The 22630-nt window shown below is 43.2% G+C and overlaps 1 protein-coding gene across 2 annotated transcripts in view; it reads left to right on the top strand.

Moving 5' to 3' along the window:
- The window catches only part of myo16 (myosin XVI), a 180704-nt gene that overhangs the window by 116586 nt on the left and 41488 nt on the right, over positions 1–22630 (top strand). For both annotated transcript variants that reach the window (XM_031805846.1, XM_031805847.1), the window contains exons 26-27: positions 1644–1724; positions 9693–9898. In XM_031805846.1, coding sequence (XP_031661706.1) covers positions 1644–1724; positions 9693–9898 — 287 coding nt within the window. The remainder of the gene's footprint in view (positions 1–1643; positions 1725–9692; positions 9899–22630) is intronic.

The following is a 22630-nucleotide window of genomic DNA, read 5'->3' as shown; positions in this document are numbered from 1 at the left end:
TTGTCTGATTGAAATGTTTAGATTTGATAAAGGAAGCAGAGAGGTCAAATGTACTGATTAGGCTTCCTACAGCCAAGTTTCCATCTTCACTATTGCAGTGAAACATTTGGTCAAGGAAGTTGTCTAAAAGGAATCTGTTGTTGGCTAATTGTTTTGTGGTAGATTTCTACACTACTTTCCTTCCATCTACAGCATTTCTTAATAGTATGCAGTTTGTTCAGCTTTTATACCTCGTGATTGAGTATTGCTCTGTTCAAGTAGGCTGTGATTTTGCTGTGATCTGATAAGGGTGTCAGTGGGCTGACTGTGAAGGCTCTGAGAGACTCTGGGTTGAGGTCATTGATAAAGGATTCTACAGTACTGCTGCAGGAGATGAGCTGTAGGTGTACCACCACAGCAGTCCCCTCGAAGCCTACCATTGACAGTACAGACCCAGCGTGCGACAGAGCTGCTTTTTGTTATTGTTGTTTGTTTTTAAAAAGTTGTGCCTAGGGGGCCATATTGGGGAGTGTATTGCTGTCACCTTCAGGTAGGTGTGTCCCCCTGCATGCTAAGGGTGTCAGATTCTGGCGTTTAGTTTGCAACAGACTAGTACATGTCCCTAGGTCTGGAAATGATTGATCTCCCCTTCTAGGATGAAGAAGCTGTCTTCATTGAAGTATGGGGATTTTTGTGGGGGGATATAGTTAGCATACAGGAAGACATTTTTCTATGCTGAGATGATTTCCTTGTTTATTTTTGTCTGTATTTCCAATTTCTTTGGTGAGGTCTGTGTTCCTGCTCTTTAGCCCAAAGGCAGATGAACTATCTCTGTCTCTCTGTCTCTCTCTCTCTGTCTCAATCTCGGTCTCTCTCTCTCTCTCTCTCTCTCTCTCTCTCTCTCTCTATCTCAGTCTCTCTCTCTCTCTCTCTCTGTTTTCAGGTCAAATCTAATAGGGCAGTAACTAGTAGGACTTGCTGAGCGTGTGTCTGTGCATGTGTGTGTGTCTGTGCATGTGTGTGTGCTTGAGTGTGTGTATGTGCACTATAATTGCCTCTGTATTGCATAACCTGCTGAAGGCTGAACCCAATGGCCCTCCTCATTAAACACATAGAGGAAAGGCTTACGACCTTCACTCTTTCCCCATGTTAACAAAGACCGGAAGAATAACATGACGTAACATTGCACAATATTACTGCACTGTAGTTAAACACGGCTATAAAGAATCTCATGGATTTACATCCATCATCAAAGATGTTATAATTCAGAATTGCACTAATGGTAATATGATGATATGGTACAGTACATTATTGTATGGTACTGAATGGTTGAGGTAGAGGAGGAGGACATTGAATAGCGTATGACTGTAATGAAAAATTGGCTTTATAGATCTTGCCATAAATGACCATATTCATATTATGATTTGACCGTATTCATAGGACTGCATCACGTGGTGTCTCCAGAGCACGGGTCAACAAACTTGTATTGTTAATATTCACTATTCATAGTTCTCTAATAGCACCATCCCCCTCCTCGTTTCCTCTCTCTCTCTCTCTCTCTCTCTCTCTCTCTCTCTCTCTCTCTCTCTCTCTCTCTCTCTCTCTCTCTCTCTCTCTCTCTCTCTCTCCCTCCCTCTTTCCCTCCTCCTCTTTTTCTCTCTCAGCTCTTGAAGAAGAAGGGAGCAACATCTTTCCTGCAGAGGCTGGAGAGATGTGGTCCAGTTACGGTTGCTGTGCAGCTGAGGGTAAGTATTAACCAGTAGCACAACAATGGACCAAATCAGAACCATAATAACCCAATCACTTTACCCAGTAGGGATCCTAACCCTAATCCTAACACTCACCTCAATCCAAACACTAAAGTCATTCAATTTCTTTAGCTGACCCTGACCATGACCCTGGCTGCATGGAGTGCACTATTTTCCTCTGGTGAAACGCAATGCACGCTATAGGGAATATGGTGCCATTTTGGATTCAACCCATGACCCATATCTCTGAACTACAACCAAGTACAACAGAAGTCTATAAAATGTGGTATTAATTTGTAGTTGATCCATATGAAACAACACTATTCATTCCGATGGATCTCTGCCCCACAAGTGTAAAACAAAGGCAGATCGCGTTCCAATGTCCACACCACTAAATCCAATGTGATGTGATTGTGGCTTAACATGGAAGTAGCTTTAGTGTGAGTGATGGTTGGTGGTTTGAATGAGGGCAGTGTGCTCCCTGCAGGCAGGAGTTGTGGTCTTACAAGGAATGGAGAGAAGGAGAGGGGAGAAGGAGAGAGGAGAGAAGGTGAGGGTGGGCTGAAGAATAACGCTGTATCCACCCAAGCATAAAGCCCTCTGAATGTATGAATGAACAATGAACAATGGGCTCTGTGTGTGTGTGTGTGTGTGTGTGTGTGTGTGTGTGTGTGTGTGTGTGTGTGTGTGTGTGTGTGTGTGTGTGTGTGTGTGTGTGTGTGTGTGTGTGTGTGTTGTGCAAGTTTCTGACGTCACGGCTCTCGGTACAGTAGCCTACTCACACACATTTACAGTGGAGAGCCATGTCATTAGGGAGTGGTAAGAAGCATGATGGAGTGGCACCAGTGTATATCTGAGAAACACACTCTGACACCCTCTCACAGCCTTAGTCATGACAGGTATTTGTATTGCTGGTCCCTACAGAGACAACACACCCTAACCAATCAGACCCCTTCATCACACACATGACGTGACCTCACTCCTCACTCACTGTTGTCTTGGTGACCGTTGACCACATGTAAGGAAACCTGGCCATATAACCCCCCCCCCCCCCCCACCAAAACCTATGGAAGTTATGTATCCAGTTAAATCCAGTCTCAAGAGCTCCACGCAGAGTGCTGTACACCGAGGACTAGGCCTACATGTCTCTATAGGCCATAAAGTATAGCATGATACGGTTGAGGAACTTTCCCAGTTTGAGGAACTACCCCAGGTCAAAGAACTATCCCAGATTGAGGAACTAGCCCAGGTTGAGGAACTGGCCCACGTTGAGGAACTAACCCAGGTTGAGGAACCAGCCCAGATTGATGAAATAACCCAGGTTGATGAGCTAACCGAGATTGAGGTATTAGCCCAGGTTGAGGAACTAACATGGGTTGAGGAACTAGCCCAGGTTGAGGAATTTATACCAGGTTGAAGAACTATGCTAGGTTGTGGAAATGGCCTAGGTTGAGGAACCAGCCCAGATTGAGGATGTAACCCAGGTTGGGTAACTATCCCAGGTTGAGGAATTTATACCAGGTTGAGGAATTAACATAGGTTGAGGAACTAGCCCAGGATGAGGAATTTATATCAGGTTGAGAAACTAACCCAGGTTGAGGAACTAGCCTAAGTTGAGGAACCAGGTCAGGTTGAGGAACAAACCCAGGTTGATGAACTATCCCAGGTTGAGGAATTTATATCAGGTTGAGGAACTATCTTAAGTTGAGGAACTGGCCCACGTTGAGGAACTGGCCCAGGTTGAGGAACTAGCACAGGTTGAGGAACTAGCCCAGGTTGAGGAACTAGCCCAGGTTGAGGAACTAGCCCAGTTTGAGGAACTATACTAAGTTGAAGAACTGGCCAAGGATGAGGAACTAGCCCAGTGTGAGGAATTATCCTAAGTTGAAGAACTGGCCCAGGATGAGGAACTAGCCCAGTGTGAGGAATTATCCTAAGTTGAAGAACTGGCCCAGGATGAGGAACTAGCCCAGTGTGAGGAATTATCCTAAGTTGAAGAACCGGCCCAGGGTGAGGAACTGGCGCAGCATGAGGAACTAGCCCAGTTTGAGGAACTAGCCCAGTTTGAGGAACTATCCCAGTTTGAGGAACTATCCAAAGTTGAGAAACTGGTCCAGGTTGAGGAACTAGCCCAGGCTGAGGAACTGGCCTAGATTGAGGAGCTGGCCCAGGTTGAGGAATTAACCCAGGTTGAGGAACCAGTCCAGGTTGAGGAACAAGAACTGGTTGAGGAACAAGTCCAGGTTGAGGAACAAACCCAGGTTGAGGAACAAACCCAGGTTGAGGAACTAGCCTAAGTTGAGGAACCAGGTCAGGTTGAGGAACAAACCCAGGTTGATGAACTATCCCAGGTTGAGGAATTTATATCAGGTTGAGGAACTATCTTAAGTTGAGGAACTGGCCCACGTTGAGGAACTGGCCCAGGTTGAGGAACTAGCACAGGTTGAGGAACTAGCCCAGGTTGAGGAACTAGCCCAGGTTGAGGAACTAGCCCAGTTTGAGGAACTATACTAAGTTGAAGAACTGGCCAAGGATGAGGAACTAGCCCAGTGTGAGGAATTATCCTAAGTTGAAGAACTGGCCCAGGATGAGGAACTAGTCCAGTGTGAGGAATTATCCTAAGTTGAAGAACTGGCCCAGGATGAGGAACTAGCCCAGTGTGAGGAATTATCCTAAGTTGAAGAACCGGCCCAGGATGAGGAACTGGCGCAGCATGAGGAACTAGCCCAGTTTGAGGAACTAGCCCAGTTTGAGGAACTAGCCCAGTTTGAGGAACTATCCAAAGTTGAGAAACTGGTCCAGGTTGAGGAACTAGCCCAGGCTGAGGAACTGGCCTAGATTGAGGAGCTGGCCCAGGTTGAGGAATTAACCCAGGTTGAGGAACCAGTCCAGGTTGAGGAACAAGAACTGGTTGAGGAACAAGTCCAGGTTGAGGAACAAACCCAGGTTGAGGAACAAACCCAGGTTGAGGAACTAGCCCAGGCTGAGGAACTGGCCCAGATTGAGGAGCTGGCCCAGGTTGAGGAATTAACCCAGGTTGAGGAACCAGTCCAGGTTGAGGAACAAGAACTGGTTGAGGAACAAGTCCAGGTTGAGGAACAAACCCAGGTTGAGGAACAAACCCAGGTTGATGAACTAACCCAGGTTGATGAACTGGCCCAGGTTGAGGAACTAGCCCAGGTTGAGGAACTGGCCCAGGCTGAGGACTTAGCCCAGGATGAGGAACTATCCCAGTTTGAGCAACTATCCACAGTTGAGGAACTAGCCCAGGTTGAGGAACAAGCCCAGGTTGAGGAACAAGCTCAGGTTGAGAAACAAGCCCAGGTTGAGAAACAAGCCAAGGTTGAGGAACTAACCCAAATTGAAGAATTAGCCAAGGTTGAGGAATTTATACCAGGTTGAAGAACTATACCAGTTGGAGGAACTGGCCCAGGTTGAGGAACTGGCCCAGGTTGAGGACCTAACCCAGGTTGAGGATCTAACCCAGGTTGAGGATGTAACCCAGGTTGAGGAACTAGCCTAAGTTGAGGAACCAGGTCAGGTTGAGGAACTAACCCAGGTTGAGTAACTATCCCAGGTTGAGGAATTTATACCAGGTTGAGGAACTATCCTAAGTTGAGGAACTATCCTAGGTTGAGGAACTGGCCCAGGTTGAGGAACTAGCCAGGTTGAGGAACTATTCCAGTTTGAGGAACTATCCTAAGTTGAGGAACTGGCCCAGGTTGAGGAACTGGACCAGTTTGAGGAACTAGCCCATGTTTAGGAACTAGCCCAGGTTGAGGAACGGGCCCAGGTTGATGAACCAGCCCATGTTGAGGATCTAACATATGTTGTTACATTTATATCAGGTTGAGGAACCAGCCCAGGTTGATGAACTAACCCAGGTTGATGAACTAACCCAGAATGATGAACTGGCCAAGGTAGAGGAATTGGCCGAGGTTGAGGAACTGGCCCAGGTTGAGGAACTGGCCCAGGGTGAGGAACTAGCCCAGGTTGAGGACTTAGCCGATGTTTAGGAACTAGCCCTGGTTGAGGAACTGGCCCAGGTTGATGAACCAGCCCATGTTGAGGAACTAACATAGGTTGTGGAACTATCCCAGGTTGAGAAACTAACCTAGGTTGAATAACTATCCCAGGTTGAGTAACTATCCCAGGTTGAGTAACTAACATAGGTTGAGGAATTTATATCAGGTTGAGGAATTTATATCAGGTTGAGGAACTATCCCAGGTTGAGGAACTATCCCAGGTTGAGGAACTGGCCCAGGATGAGGATCTAACCCAGGCTGAGGATGTAACCCAGGTTGAGAAAAAAGCCTAGGTTGAGGGACCAACCCAGGTTGAGGAACTAGCCCAAGTTGAGGAATATATACCAGGTTGAGCAACTAGCCCAGGTTGAGCAACTAGCCCAGGTTGAGGAACTGGCCCTCCAGAGCAGTGGTTCCCATGGTACGAACTTCTTTTAGTTTGTATCGCTTCAAACATTCAACCTCCAGCTGGGTACCCCCTCTAGCACCAAGGTCAGGGCACTCTCAAATGTTGTTTTTTGCCATCACTGTAAGCCTGCCACACACACACTATACGATACATGTATTCAACATAGGACCAGGTCTCTTATATGACCAGGTCACAAATAATAATATAATAATAATCAATAATGTTGCTCTTTATTTAGCCATCTTACATATAAAACCTTATTTGGTCATCAAAAATGGTGTATAACTCACCACAGGTTAATGAGAAGGGTGTGCTTGAAAGGAAGAACATAACTCTGCAATGTTGGGTTGCATTGGAGAGTCTCAGTCTTAAATCATTTCCCACACCCAGCCTGTGCCTTTATTTAGTTTTCATGCTAGTGAGGGCAAATAATCCACTCTCGCATATGTACGTGGTTGCGAAGGGCATCAGTCTTCACAGTGTGATTTGCCAATGCAAGAAACTCTGAGTGCAGCACTATCCAGAAATCTGGCAGTGGCTTCTGATTAAATTACATTTTCACAGAACCGCTTCTTCCAATTTTGATGAGGCTCTCTTGTTCAGATATTGGTAATTAGACTGGAGGCAGGGCACGAAAGGGATAACGAATCCAGTTGTATGTGTCGTCCATTTTGGGAAAATACCTGCATAATTGCGCACCCAGCTCATTCAGGTGTTTCGCTACATAACATTTGACATTGTCTGTAAGCATGAGTTCATTTGCATATACAACAAATCATACAATGATGGAAAGACCTGTGTGTTGTCCTTGTTAATGCAGACTGAAAAGAGCTCCAACTTCTTAATCATAGCCTCAAATTTGTCCGCACATTGAATATTAACTCAGTAAAAAAGAAACACCCCCTTTTCAGGACCCTGTCTATCAAAGATAATTAGTGAAAATCGAAATAACTTTACAGATCTTCATTGTAAAGGGTTTAAACACTGTTTCCCATGCTTATTCAATGAACCATAAATAATTCATGAACATGCACCTGTGGAACGGTGTTTAAGACACTAACAGCTTACAGATGGTAGGCAATTATGGTCACAGTTATGAAAACGTAGGACACTAAAGAAGCCTTTCTACTGACTCTGAAAAACACCAAAAGAAAGATGCCCAGGGTCACTGCTCATCTGCGTGAACGTGCCTTAGGCATGCTGCAAGGAGGCATGAGGACTGCAGATGTGGCCATGTCCGTACTGTGAGACGCCTAAGACAGCACTACAGGGAGAAAGGATGGACAGCTGATCTTCCTTGCAGTGGCAGACCACGTGTAACAACACCTGCACAGAATCGGTACACATGAACATCACACCGGGACAGGTACAGGATGGCAACAACAACTGCCTGAGTTACACCAAGAACGCAGAATCCCTCCATCAGTGCTCAGACTGTCCGCAATAGGCTGAGAGAGGCTGGACTGAGGGCTTGTAGGCCTGTTGTAAGGCAGGTCCTCACCAGGCATCACCGGCAACAACGTCGCCTATGGGCACAAACCCACCGTCGCTGGACCAGACAGGAATCGCAAAAGTGCTCTTCATTGACGAGTCGCGGACATCCTCCTCCCTCATGTGGTACCCTTCCTACAGACTCATCCTGACATGACCCTCCAGCATTACCATGCCACCAGCCATACTGCTCGTTCTGTGCGTGATTTCCTGCAAGACAGGAATGTCAGTGCTCAGCCAAGGCCAGCGAAGACCCTGGATCTCAAACCCATTAAGCATGTCTGGGACCTTTTGGATCGGAGGGTGAGGGCTAGGGCCATTCCCCCCAGAAATGTCCAGGAACTTGCAGGTCCCTTGGTGGAAGAGTGGGGTAACATCTCACTGCAAGAACTGGCAAATCTGGTGCAGTCCATGAGAAAGAGATGCACTGCAGTACTTAATGCAGCTGGTGGCCACACCAGATACTGACTGTTACTTTTGATTTTAACCCCCCCTTTGTTCAGGGAGACATTATTCAATTTCTGTTCATCACATGTTTGTGGAACTTGTTCAGTTTATGTCTCAGTTGTTTAATCTTATGTTCATGCAAATATTTACACATGTTAAGTTTGTTGAAAATAAACGCAGTTGCCAGTGAGAGGACGTTTCTTTTTTTGCTGAGTTTAGTTGTGGTGAGTCCCTGTAATCCTAGATTCAGATCATTCAGGTGAGAAAAAACATCACCCAGATAGGCCAGTCGTGTGAGAAACTCATCATCATGCAAGTGGTCAGACAAGTGAAAATGATGGTCAGAACTTTAAGCTCGTCTCTCGCTTGTAAAAGCGTTACATGGTTGCTGACCATATCGTTGCATAATGCAGACAATACACAAGAGTTCCTTGGCCTTGCTTTAATAACAAAATAACAATTTTCACTGTAGTGTCCAAAATGTCTTTCAAGCTGTCAGGCATTCCCTTGGCAGTAAGAGCCTCTCTGTGGATGCTGCAGTGTAACCAAGTGGCGTCGGGGGCAACTGCTTGCACGCGCGTTACCACTCCACTATGTCTCTCTGTCATGGCTTTTGCGCCATCAGTACAGAAACCAACACATCTTGACCATCGAAGTTCATTTGATGTCACAAAACTGTCCAGGGCTTTAAAAATATCCTCTCCTGTTGTCCTGGTTTCCAGTCGTTTGCAGAAGAGGATGTCTTCCTTAATTGACCCCCATAAATGTAAGGGACATATACCAGGAGCTGTGCCAGGCCCGCCATGTCTGTTGACTCATCCAGCTGTAACGCATATAATTCACTGGCTTGTATGCAAAGCAGTAATTGTTTCAAAACACCTCCTGCCATGTCACTGATGTGTTGTGAAACAGTGTTGTTTGATGAAATCATTGTCTGTATAGTTTTTTTGGGCCTTTTCCCTCAGTATTGTCCCAGCCATATTCGCGGTAGCAGGGAGAGTTAAGTCTTCCACAATAGCATGAGTCTTGCCTGTACAAGCCACTCAGTAGCTCAGCATATAAGACGCTTCTAGCCTTCTATCTGTTGCTTTTACACGTCTTACTACTCGAAAGTCGTCTTTATTCTCGCTCAAAAAACTCCTGTGGCTGATTTCTCAAATGGTCATGTTTAGTTTCTAAATGTCTGTACAAGAGTGAAAGTTTCCCACGAGAGAGTAACGGTTAATGTGATTGGATGTTAAATATTTGACTAGGCTTCCTGCATTTGACATTGTGTTGTTATTTCGCTCAACACTAGATGTTCTCATTTTATTCTGGAAAATAATATTTTTTGTTGAAAAATGTGAATCACATTTTTATTTGGTGTTCCCCCGATGGCATTCCGTGTACCCCTGGGGGAATACCTGATCTAGATGGATAAATGGAACCATGTTGCCATGAAGCTGATACCAACACCAGTGCTGTGTTGATGTGGCAAGGGAGTGAAGAATTGGGTCAACTCAAATGCTTAAGGAACATGAATTTTAACATGAAACAATCTCTCTCTCTCCCTCTATCTCTCTATCTCTCCCCCCTCACCCCTCCTCCTTTCAGAACTCTTTGTCAGATGTGGTCAGTAAGCTACAGGCGTGTACCCCTCACTTTGTGGAGTGTGTGCGCCCCAACAGCAGGTGCACGGCGGACTGCTTTGACAGTTTCCACGTGTCTACCCAGCTGCAGTACGTAGGGGTGCTGGAGATGGTCCGGATGATCCGCTATGGCTACCCTGTACGCTTGCCCTTCAACGGCTTCCTCACTAGGTAGGTGGCACAATACATTACAGGCTGCTCCTGTTGAACTAGACATAGTACAAAATATATTACAATGATCCCATAATGGATTGATCTTGGCCTCTGTGGTGTGATTCCATTTAGGGCCCTATCCAATCTCTTTAGATCTCTAAACAACTGGGATTGGGAAATTGTCTGAAAATCTGAATAAATCTGATAGTTGAAAACAAGATGGTTATGGGTCCACCTTGCCTTGCAATAGGACTTGGGAAGCTTCCATTATATGCTTCCACCTATCCAATCTTTACAGATCTGTGAAGACTAAAGGGGTAGTGGCTAGGGGAAGGGGCTATGGGCTGAAATGGAACCAGGCCTGTGAGTGTGATGGGTCACTGTGGCCTCTGTGTAGGGGTCTGTGTGATAGGGGGGATGGAAGCACCATAGGGAAGATCTTAAAGACTCTGCCTTCTCTCTGCCTTCTCACTTCAAATGGGCCTTTTACGGCACACATTTTACTGTTGCTGGGTTCCCCCCCACACAAACACTCATGCACACACGCACACAGACACACAATGGTCAGGTGGAAGTCATCTACTTAATGGTTCTTCAGGTCTGTGTGACCTGGACAGAATTACAGTCAATCTTTACATAGAGACAACATGTCTCTCTCGCTCTCTCTCTCGCTCTCTCTGGCTCTGGCTCTTTCATAGCTAACTGACAGGTCACTGTGATCCTTAATGTAGCAAGCACAAAGTGGTCTCAATCAACAACACTAATCTCATAAAGGATGTCTTGAGGAGATGGGAAACAAGTGTGTGTGTGTGGGATGGGTGCAGTGTTCATTTTGTCGACAATAACTATGATGAAAAACACTCATCAACTACCTCTTTTTCCTGACAAAAATGTATGACGATAACGTGACGAGATGCATTGAAAAAAAAAACTATTACCAGTTAACGGAAAGACAAGGACTCCACGTGAGAGTAAAGGTCATTAAATGTGACATTAAGCTCCATTTCATCAATTTTGTCCAATCATAAGCATTCATCTCTTTGCAGAATATATAATTCAATCCTCTCATTGGCCGATAACTTCTTTCTGTTGCGCAGGCTGATTTAGTTAATCTGGCTCTCCCACACAGATTCCCGGTCTCCCACACAGATTCAATCACTCATCTCAGTCTCTCTTTTGAACTGGACACTTCAATTGTAACAAACTAACCTCAATTAGAAACAATAATGTATTTGATAATCTTTGCTTTTATATCGGTTATTTTTGCTCTGATCACATCAGAAGCTCTATTTTGCCATGTGAGCTGTCATCTGTTTGGCCCTCTTGCTGTTAGCAATAGCAAGTTTTTTTTTTTTTTCCTATTGGAAAAACAAATGTTTTTGCTGAACATTAGGAGTGTAGAAAATCAGAGCTAAATTGTTTAACCTGTAGGATTTTTTTTAACCTTTATTTTACTAGGCAAGTCAGTTAAGAACAAATTCTTATTTTCAATGACAGCCTAGGAACAGTGGGCTAACTGCCTGTTCAAGGGCAGTTCGACAGATTTTGTACCTCGTCAGCTCGGGGATTTGAACTTGCAACCTTTCGGTTACTAGTCCAGTGCTCTAACCACAAGGCTACACTGCCGCCCCAGTGCAGTTGAAGTTGGAAGTTTACATACACCTTAGCCAAATACATTTAAACTCAGTTTTTCACAATTCCTGACATTTAATCAGAGTAAAAATTCCCTGTCTTAGATCAGTTAGGATCACCAATTTATTTTAAGAATGTGAAACGTCAGAATAATAGTAGAGAGAATGATTTATTTCAGCATTTATGTCTTTCATCACATTCCAGTGGGTCAGAAGTATACATACATTCAATTAGTATTTGGTAACATTGCCTTTAAATGGTTTAACTTGGGTCACTTGGGGGTAGCCTTCCACAAGCTCTCCACAACAAGTTGGGTGAATTTCGTCCCATTCCACCTGACAGAGCTGTTGTAACTGAGTCAGGTTTGTAGGCCTCCTTGCTCGCGCACACTTATTCAGTTCTGCCCACAAATGTTCTATAGGATTGAGGTCAGGGCTTTGATGGCCACTCCAATACCTTGACTTTGCTGTCCTTAAGCCATTTTGCCACAACTTTGGAAGTGTGCGTATGGTCATTATCCATTTGGAAGACCCATTTGCGACCAAGCTTTAACTTCCTGACTGATGATGCTTCAATATATCCATATAATTTTCCTTCCTCGGTATGCCATGTATGTTGTGAAGTGCACCAGTCCCTCCTGCAACAAAGCACCCCCACAATATGATGCTGCCACCCCCGTGCTTCACGGTTGGGATGCTGTTCCTTGGCTTGCAAGCCTCCCCATTTTTCCTCCAAACATAACAATGGTCATTATGGCCAAACAGTTATATTTTTGTTTCATCAGACCAGAGGACATTTCTCCAAAAAGTACGATCTTTGTGAACATGTGCAGTTGCAAACCGTAGTCTGGCTTTTTTATGGCGGTTTTGGAGCAGTGGCTTCTTCCTTGCTGAGTGGCCTTTCAGGTTATGTCGATATAGGACTCGTTTTACTGTGGATATAGATACTTTTGTACCTGTTTCCTCCAGCATCTTCACAGGGTCCTTTGCTGTTGTTCTGGGATTGATTTGCACTTTTCGCACCAAAGTACAATCATCTCTTGGAGACAGAATGTGTCTCCTTCCTGAGCGGTATGACGGCTGCGTGGTCCCATGGTGTTTGTAGTTGTGTACTATTGTTTGTACAGATGAACGTGTTACCCACAGGCGTTTGGAAATTGCTCCCAAGAATGAAACAGACTTGTGGAGGTCTACAATTTATTTTCTGAGGTCTTGGCTGATTTCTTTTGATTTTCCCATGATGTCAAGCAAAGAGGCACCGAGTTTGAAGGTAGGTCTTGAAATACATCCACAGGTACACCTGCAATTGACTCAAGTGATGTCAATTAACCTATCAGAAGCTTCTAAAGCCATGACATCATTTTATGGAATTTTCCAAGCTGTTTAAAGGCACAGTCAACTTAGTGTATGTAAACTTCTGACCCACTGGAATTGTGATACAGTGAATTGTAAGTGAAATAATCTGTCTGTAAACAATTGTTGGAAAAATTACTTGTGTCATGCACAAAGTAGATTTCCTAACCGACTTGCCAAAACTATAGTTTGTTAAACTTCTTAGGGCTGCAATCCCGTTAACGGGATCGATATGTTGTTTTGAAAATTCTTCAAACATACATGTATCTTCTACCGTTTTAAAGGAAATCTTGTTGTTAATCCCACCACAGTGTCTGATTTCAAATAGTCTTTACAGCGAAAGCACCACAAATGATTATGTTAGGTCACCACCAACTCACAGAAATATTCAGCCATTTTTCCAGCCAAATAGAGGAGTCACAAAAAGCACAAATAGAGATAAAATGAATCACTAACCTTTGATGATCTTCATCAGATGACAATCATAGGACTCCATGTTACACTATACATGTATGTTTTGTTTGATAAAGTTCATATTTATATTTAAAAAATCTCAGTATACATTGGCGCTAGTTCACTAGTTCCAAAAACATCATGTGATATTGTAGAGAGCCACATCATTTTACAGAAATACTCATTTCAATGTCGATAAATACAATTGTTAGACATGGAAATATAGATATTCCTCTCCTTAATGCAACCGCTGTGTCAGATTTTTATTTTTTATTTACGGTAATAAAGAAAACCATGCAATAATCTGAGACGGCGCTCAGAAAATAAATACAATTATCCGCCATGTTGGAGTCAACAGAAATCAGAATTCGCATTATAAATATTCCCTTACCTTTGACGATCTTCATCAGAATGCACTCCCAGGAATCCTAGTTCCACAATAAATGCTTGATTTGTTCGATAATGTCCATTATTTATGTCCAAGTAGCTACTTTTGTTAGCGCGTTTAGTACACAAATCCAAACGCTCGTGCAGGTCCATCCGAACGTTGGACAAAAACTTCAAAAAGTTATATTACAGGTCGAAGAAACTTGTCAAACTAAGTATAGAATCAATCTTTAGGATGTTGTTATCATAAATCTTCAATGAAGTTCCAACCGGAAAATTCCTATGTCTGTAGAGAAGCCATGGAACGCAGGTCACTATCATGTGAAATGCGCATGACCAGGACCTGGCTCTCTGCCAGACCACTGACTCAAAGAGCTCCCATCTGGCTCCACAACACAGTAGAAGCCTCATTCAAGTTTCTAAAGATGGTTGACATCTAGTGGATGCCCTAGGAAGTGCAACTTTATCCATATCCCACTCTATTCAATAAGGGCTGGGTTGAAAATCGACCAACCTCAGATTTTCCACTTCCTGTTCGATTTCTTCTCAGGTTTTGCCTGCCATATGCATTCTGTTATACTCACAGACATCATTCAAACAGTTTTAGAAACTTCAGAGTGTTTTCTATAAGAATACTAATAACAATATGCATGTATTAGAAACTGGGACTGAGGAGCAGGCCGTTGACTCTGGGCACCTCTGGGCACCTTTCATCCAAGCTACTCAATACTGCCCCTGCAGCCATAAGAAGCAAGAAATGTGTTGAGTGGTTGAAAAATTAGTTTTAATGACTCCAACCTAAGTGTATGTAAACTTCCGACTTCAACTGTATATATGTCAATTATGACTGGCATTCGTTAAATAAAATGTTGCCAGCTAAGGTATGCTAAATAATAGCAGGCCTAGTTGTACAAGTCTATCTGAATGTGCACATTTAAATCAAGAGGTAGAGTAACAGTCAAAAGATTGGACACAACATCTAATTCCAGGGTTTTTCTTTATTTTGACCATTTTCTACATTGTATAATAATAGTGAAGACATCAAAACTCTAAAATAACACATATGGAATCATACAGTAACCAAAATAGTGTTCAACATAGATGTTCACAATAGCCACCCTTTGCCTTGATGACAGCTTTGCACAATCTTGGCATTCTCTCAACCAGCTTTATGGTGTGGAATGCATTTCAATTAACGGGTGTGCCTTGTAAAAAGTCAATTTGTGGAATTTATTTCCTTCTCAATACGATTGAGCCAATCGCAGCAGAGGCAACTCTGGGTCTTCCATTCCTGTGGTGTTCCTCGTGATAGCCAGTTTTATCATAACGCTTGATTGATTTTGTGACTGCATTTAATGATGGACTCTCGTTTCTCTTTGCTTATTTGAGCTGTTCATGCCATAATATGAACTTGGTGTTTTACCAAGTAGGGCTATCTTCTGTATACCACCCCTACCTTGTCACAACACAAACAATTGGCTCAACCGCATTAAGAATAAAATCAATTCCACAAATGGACTTTTAAGAAGGCACACCTGTTAATTTAAATGCATTCCATGATGTTGGTTGAGAGAATGCCAAGAGTGTGCAAAACTGTCATCAAGTCAAAGGGTGGCTATTTGAAGTATCTCAAATATAAAATACAGTGCTGTGAAAGAGTGTTTGCCCCCTTGTTGATGTGGCCGGGCCTACCAAAATTACCCCAAGAGTGCAGCGACAACTAGTCCAAGAGGTCACAAAAGAACCCACAACAACATCTAAGGAACTTCAGGCCTCACTTGCCTCAGTTAAGTTCAGTGTTCATAACTCAACCATAAGAAAGAGACTGGGCAAAAATGGCATCCATTGCAGAGTTCCAAGGCGAAAACTACTGATGACCAAAAATTAAATAAAGGCTCGTCTCACTTTTGGCAAAAAACATATTTTGGGAAAATATTCTGTGGACTGACGAGACAAAAGTTGAACTTTTTGGAAGGTGTGCGTCCCGTTACATCTGGCGTAAAAGTAACACAGCATTTCAGAAAAATAACATCATACCAACAGTCAAATATGGTGGTGGTAGTGTGATGGTCTGGGGCTGCTTTGCTGCTTCAGGACCTGGACGACTTGCTGTGATTGATGGAACCATGAATTCTGCTCTCTACCCAAAAAATTGGAAGGAGAATGTCCGGCCATCAGTTCGTGACCTCAAGCTGAAGCGCACTTGGGTTCTGAAGCAGGACAATGATCCAAAACACACCAGCAAGTCCACCTCTGTACGGCTTAAAAAAAACTAAAGGAAGGTTTTGGAGTAGACTAGTCAAAGTCCGGACATGAATCCAATTGAGATGCTGTGGCGTGACCTTAAAAAGGAGGTTCATGCTCGAAAACCCTCCAGTGTGGCTGAATTAAAACCAATTATGCTAAAATTTCTCCACAGCGATGTGAAAGACTCATTGCCAGTTTTCACAAACGCTTGATTGCAGTTGTTGCTGCTGAGGGTGGCAGAACCAGTTATTAGGTTTAGGGGGCAATTACTTTTTCACATAGGGCCATGAAGGTTCGGATAGCTCTTTTCCCTTAATAAATAAAATCAGCACTTAACTGCATTTTGTGTTTACTTGGGTTGCCTTTGTGTAATATTTACATTTGTTGGATGATCTGAAACATTTAAGTGTGACAAATGTGCAAAAAATAAGAAATCAGGAGGGGGGCACTTTTTCACAGCACTGTATATTTTGATTTGTTTAACACTATTTTGGTTACTGCATGATTCTATATGTGTAATTTCATAGTGTTGATGTCTTCACTACTATTCTGCAATGTAGAAAATAGTCAAAATAATGAAAACCCTTGAATGAGTTGGTGTTCTAAAACTTTTGACTGGTACTGTACGCGTGCAAGTCTGTAACATGTCAGAGTAACTTTATGAAGAGGTTCATAGTGTCCTCCAGTAAACTTGATCATTATATCTCTATTTTATTCTTCCTTTCCCTTTTATTTGTAATCCCCTTCATCCCTTCTATCACACCTAATCTCTCCATTATTACTGGTTATTCCTGTCTGCTTCTTGGATATACTGTACATGTATTTTAGTCATTGTGAAAGAGGGAGAGAGAGTTTTTCTTCCATTCGCACCTCTTTCTTTGATTCCCAGAATCATTCCTCACTACTGAGAAGAGGTGTATGGTTGAGCTCCCTCCATCTCTCTTTCTCTCTCTCATCCACCTCTCTCTCTCTTTCTGTCCCCTATGTCTCTCTATCTCCCTCCTCCATCCTCTCCCCATCTCTCCCTCACCATATAAATCAAATTAAATTCAAAGTGCTTTATTGGAAAGGGAAACATATGTTAACATTGCCAAAGCACGTGAAATAGACAATAAACAAAAGGAAAATTAACAAGGGAACTTCTCTGGGATATGTGGGACGCCAACAACAGACATCTCATAATTAACATTCCTCAAACATACAAGTATTATACACCATTTTAAAGATAAACTTCTCATTAATCCAGCCACAGTGTCTGATTTCAAAAAGGCTTTACGGCGAAAGCACACCTTGCGATTATGTTTGGTCAGCGCCAAGTCACAGAAAAACATACAGCCATTTTCCAAAGAAGGAGAGGTGTCACAAAACTCAGAAATAGCGTTATAAATATTCACTTACCTTTGATGATCTTCATCGGAATGTACTCCCAGGAATCCCAGTTCCACAATAAATGTTTGTTTTGTTCGATAAAGTCCATATTCCTCCTTTATGTTCGTGCATTTAGCCCAGTAATCCAAATGCTCAATGTGCGATCACTTAGTTCAGACGAAAAGTCAAAAAAGTTATATTACAGTTCGTAGAAACATGTCAAACAATGTATAGAATCAATCTTAGGATGTTTTTATCATAAATCTTCAATAATGTTTCAACCGGACAATTCCTTTGTCTTTAGAAATGAAAAGGAACACAGCTAACTGAGCTCATGGCATTCTGCCAGACACCTGGTTGAAACAGATCTTATTCACTCCCCCTTCACAGTAGAAGCCTGGAACAAGGTTTTGAAGACTGTTGACATCTAGTGGAAGCCTTAGGACGTGCAATATGACCCCATAGACACTGTATATTGGATAGGCAATGACTTGAAAAAATACAAACCTCAGATTTCCCACTTCCTGGTTGGATTTTTTCTCAGGTTTCTGGCTGCCATATGAGTTCTGTTATACTCACAGACATCATTCAAACAGTTTTAGAAACTTCGGAGTGTTTTCTATCCAAATCTACTAAGTATATTCTAGCTATTGGGCCTGAGTAGCAGGCAGTTTACTCTGGGCACCTTATTCATCCAAGCTACTCGATACTGCCCCCCAGTCCCAAAGGAGTTAACAATTAACAGTAAACATTACTCTCACAAAAATGTTAAAGAGTATAGAGATTTAAAATGTTAAATTATTGTCAATGTTGTTACATTGTGCAAATAGTTGAAGTATGAAAGAGAAAATAAATAAACAGATCAATTTAGATTGTATTTACAATGTTGTTTGTGCTCTGATGGTTGCCCTTTTCTTGTGGCAACAGGTCACACATTTTGCTGGTGTGGTGGTACACTGGTATTTCACCTAATACTACAGTCCATTCGGAAAGTATTCAGACCCCTTGACTTTTCACATTTTGGTACGTTACTGCCTAATTTTAAATGGTATTAAAATGGTATTAAATGTTTTCTTCCCTCATCAATCTACACACAATACCCCACAATGACAAAAACAAAACAGTTTTTATTTTTGTTTTTGCTCATGTATAAAAAAAGCGGAAATATCACATTTACATAAGTATTCAGACCCTTTACTCAGTATTTTGTGGAAGCACCTTTGGCAGTGATTACAACCTTGAGTCTTCATGGGTATGATGCTACAAGCATGGCACACCTATATTTGGTGAGTTAATCCCATTCTTCTCTGCAGATCCTCTCAAGCTCTGTCAGGTTGGATGGGGAGGGTCGATGCAGAGGTATTTTCATGTCTCTCCAGAGATGTTCGATCGGGTTCAAGTCCGGGCTCTGGCTGGGCCACTCAAGGACAGTCAAAGACTTGTCCCGAAGCCACTCCTGCGTTGTCTTAGCTGTGTGCTTAGGGTGGGTTTCCTGTTGGAAGGTGAAGGTTTGCCCCAGTCTGAGGTCCTGAGCGCTCTGTAGTGGGTTTTCATCAAGGACCTCTAAGTACTTTGCTCTGTTCATCATTCCCTTGATCCTGACTAGTCTCCCAGTCCCTGCCGCTGAAAAACATCCCCACAGCATGATGCTGCCACCACCGTGCTTCACCGTAGGGATGGTGCCAGGTTGCCACCAGATGTGACGCTTGGCATTCAGGCCAAAGAGTTCAATCTTGGTTTCATCAGACCAGAGAATCTTGTATCTCATGGTCTGAGAGTCCTTTCGGTGCCTTTTAGCAAACACCAAGCGGGCTGTCATGTGCCTTACTGAGGAGTGTCTCCTGTCTGGCCACTCTACCATAAACACCTGATTGGTAAAGTGCTGCAGAGATGGTTGACCTTCTGGAAGGTTCTCCCATCTCCACAGATGATCTCTGGAGTTCTATCAGAGTGACCATCGGGTTCTTGGTCACCCCCCTGACTAAAGCCCTTCTCCCCCGATTGCTCAGTTTGGCCGGGCTGCCAGCTATAGGAAGAGTCTTGGTGGTTCCAAACTTCTTCCATTTAAGAATGATGGATGCCACTGTGTTCTTGGGGACCTTCAATGCTACAAAAAAAATTGTACACTTCTCCAGATCTGTGCCTCGACACAATCCTGTTTCGGGGGTCTACGGAAAATTCCTTCGACCTGGTTTTGGTTTTGGACAGTGGGACCTTATATAGACAGGTGTGTGCCTTTCCAAATCATGTCCAGTCAATTGAATTTACCATAGACAGTCAAGTTGTAGAAACATCTCAAGTATGATCAGGATGCACCTGAACTCAATTTTGATTATCATATCAAAGGGTCTGAATATGTAAATAAGATATTTATCTTTCTTATTTTTTATAAATTATCAAAAAGAAGAAAAAGAATGTTTTCGCTTCGTCATTATGGGCTTTTGTTTGTAGATTGATGAGTAATACAATTAATGTAATCAATTCATGAGTAAGGCTGTAACGTAATGAAATGGAAAAGGTTGGGGGGTCTGAATAGTTTCTGAATACACTGTAGATATGGGAGTTTATCAAGATTGTATTTGTTTTCAGATTCTTTCTGGGTCTGTGTGATTTGAGAGAAAAATGTGTCTCTGATATGATCATACAGTTGGTAGGAGGATAGCAAGTGCAGCTCGGTTACCACCTAATTTTGTGGGCAGTGGGTACTTAGTCTCTTGAGATTCAGGTCTGCCTACAGCTGCCTCTCTCAATAGCAAGGCTATGCTCACTGAGTATGCACATAGTCCAATCTTTCCTTCATTTTGTGTCGTTCACAGTGGTCAGGTATTCTGTTACTGTGTACTCTCTGTTTAGGGTCAGTCACAGTGGTCAGGTATTCTGTTACTGTGTACTCTCTGTTTAGGGCCAAATAACATTCCAGTTTTCTTTTGTTTTTTGTTGATTCTTTTCAATGTGTCAAGTAATTATCTTTTGTTTTCTCATGATAAGGTTGGGTCTAATTGTGCTGCTGTCTTGGGGCTCTGTGGGGTCTGTTTGTGTTTGTGAGCAGAGTCCCCATACCAGCTGGCAGAGGATTCTTCTCCAGGTTCATCTCTCTGTAGGTGAGGGCTTTGTTTTGGAAGGTTTGGAATCACTTATTTTAGGTGGTTGCAGAATGTAATTGCTCTTTTCTGAATTTAGAAAATGAGCAGGAATTGTCCTAATTCTGCTCTGCATGCATTATTTGGTACACTGAGGATGTTTTTGCAGAATTCTGCATGCAGAGTCTGAATTTGGTGTTTGTTCCATTTTGTTACTTCTTGGTTGGTGAATGGACCCCAGACCTCACAACCATAAAGGGACATAGGTTCTATAACTGATTCTATAACTGAAGTATTTTATGCCAGATCCTCAAATTTTATGTTCCTTTTGATGGTGTAGAAGGCCCTTCTTGCCTTGTCTCTCAGATTTTCCACAGCTTTGTGGAAGTTACCTGTGATGCTGATGTTTAGGCAGAGGTAGGTATAGTTTTTGTTTTGCTCTAGGATAACGCTGTCTAGACAGAATTTGTATTTATGTTCCTGGCAACTGGACCTTTTTTGGAACACCATTATTTTTGTCTTACTGAGATTAACTGTTAGGGCCCAAGTCTGACAGAATCTGTGCAGAAGATCTAGGCAAATATCACTCCGTGTCCCTCTCTCTCCCTCTCTCTCTCTGAGGATAAAGAGATTACCGTGTACATTCCTGCCAGATAATGAGAGAGGACACACACACACTGGTCACATGACCTCTCAAAAGTTTCCACTACCCCTGACGGAGTAAACACCATTGTGCTCTCAGAAGTCCTGCCAGGACACACTTATACCCTCACACACACAATCCATGCGCACACACACACACACACACACACTCTTTCTCTCTCTCTTTCTTTCTCTTTCTTTCTCTTTCTTTCCTCTGTCTCTCGCTCTCTCTCTCTCGCTCCCCCCCCCCCCTCTCTCTCTCTACTCTGCATGCAGACACACAGTGTTATTACTGTCTAAAGTAAAGTAAAGTAATATCACTGTGCACACACAATTTATTCTCAACCAAGTTTGATACAAGCACACACACATTTGCCCCTGGTTTGTAATGGTGGGCTGTTAGTCTTTGATGATAGACTAGGTTTTCCTCTTAAAATCATGGAATGCTCATTAGCTAATGATTACTGCCAGATTAACTCAGTATGTTATCACTTATTAATAAGTGCCTTATTGTTAACTCATTGTTATAAACAGTGTAATATGCTACTAACATATTTAAACAGTCCAGTCACGCTGACTTGAGGGACAACAGAAAGAAAGGATGCAGAGAACGGCTGGTTGATTGGATTTCAATTTTTCCTTTATTTAACTAGGCAAGTCGGTTAATTAAGAACAAATTCTTATTTTCAATGACGGCCTAGGAACAGTGGGTTAACAGCCTTTTTCAGGGGCAGAACAACAGATTTTTACCTTGTCAGCTGGGGATTGGATCTTGCAACCTTTCGGTTACTAGTCCAACACTCTAACCACTAGGCTACCTGCCACCCCGGGATGAACAGTGAATGGATATGGATGGTGGGATAATAGACAGATCTGTATGCAGCCAAACTCTACTCTGTACCACCAGAGTTGTTTTGATGGAGGTCCATTGTAGAGTCTAATCTGTTGTTGGCAGAGCTGTAATTGAATGATGCCTGTTGTGTGTGTGCGTGTGCGTGTGTGTGCGTGTGTGATTGTATGAAGAGCAGTGGGTTTAGGGAGACATGGGATACAAAGTGGTGTGTTGCTTGTTTTTATGGGACTGTGTGTGGTTGTGTGTGTGTGTGGGGGGGTGATTGGGTGTATGGTCGACAGTTAGGTTAGCATCACAAAGGGGTGCCAGCCCCCCGGTGAAGTTGGGTTGTCTGGCGCTGGGGTGTGTCTGAGTCTGTGTGTCGGTGTCCGGGCGTTGGTGGTTGGTCAGACTGATTGTGATGGTAATATACTAGCCTTTGGCTGCTTGTCTGAGCGCCAGGCCAATTTGCATGACTTTTGTGTTTGGCTCTGAATAACCTGTTTGCTCTGTATGTTAATCATCATTCTCAATCCCTGTGTGTGTGTGTGTGTGTGTGTGTGTGTGTGTGTGTGTGTGTGTGTGTGTGTGTGTGTGTGTGTGTGTGTGTGTGTGTGTGTGTGCGCGTGGGGGGGGGGGGGGGGGGTTGGGTGTGTGTGTGTGTGCTGTACATTTGCTCATACGTGCGTGTTGTGTGCATGTCTATTCATGCTTGTCTGGGTTTCCAGTCTGTTGTGTATGTCTGTTTGTGTATCCC

This window comes from Oncorhynchus kisutch, linkage group LG26 (genome assembly GCF_002021735.2).
Source record: "Oncorhynchus kisutch isolate 150728-3 linkage group LG26, Okis_V2, whole genome shotgun sequence".
Taxonomy (NCBI): domain Eukaryota; kingdom Metazoa; phylum Chordata; class Actinopteri; order Salmoniformes; family Salmonidae; genus Oncorhynchus; species Oncorhynchus kisutch.
The sequence above is the reverse complement of the archived record's forward strand: the minus strand, read 5'-3'. Positions and strand labels throughout refer to the sequence as shown.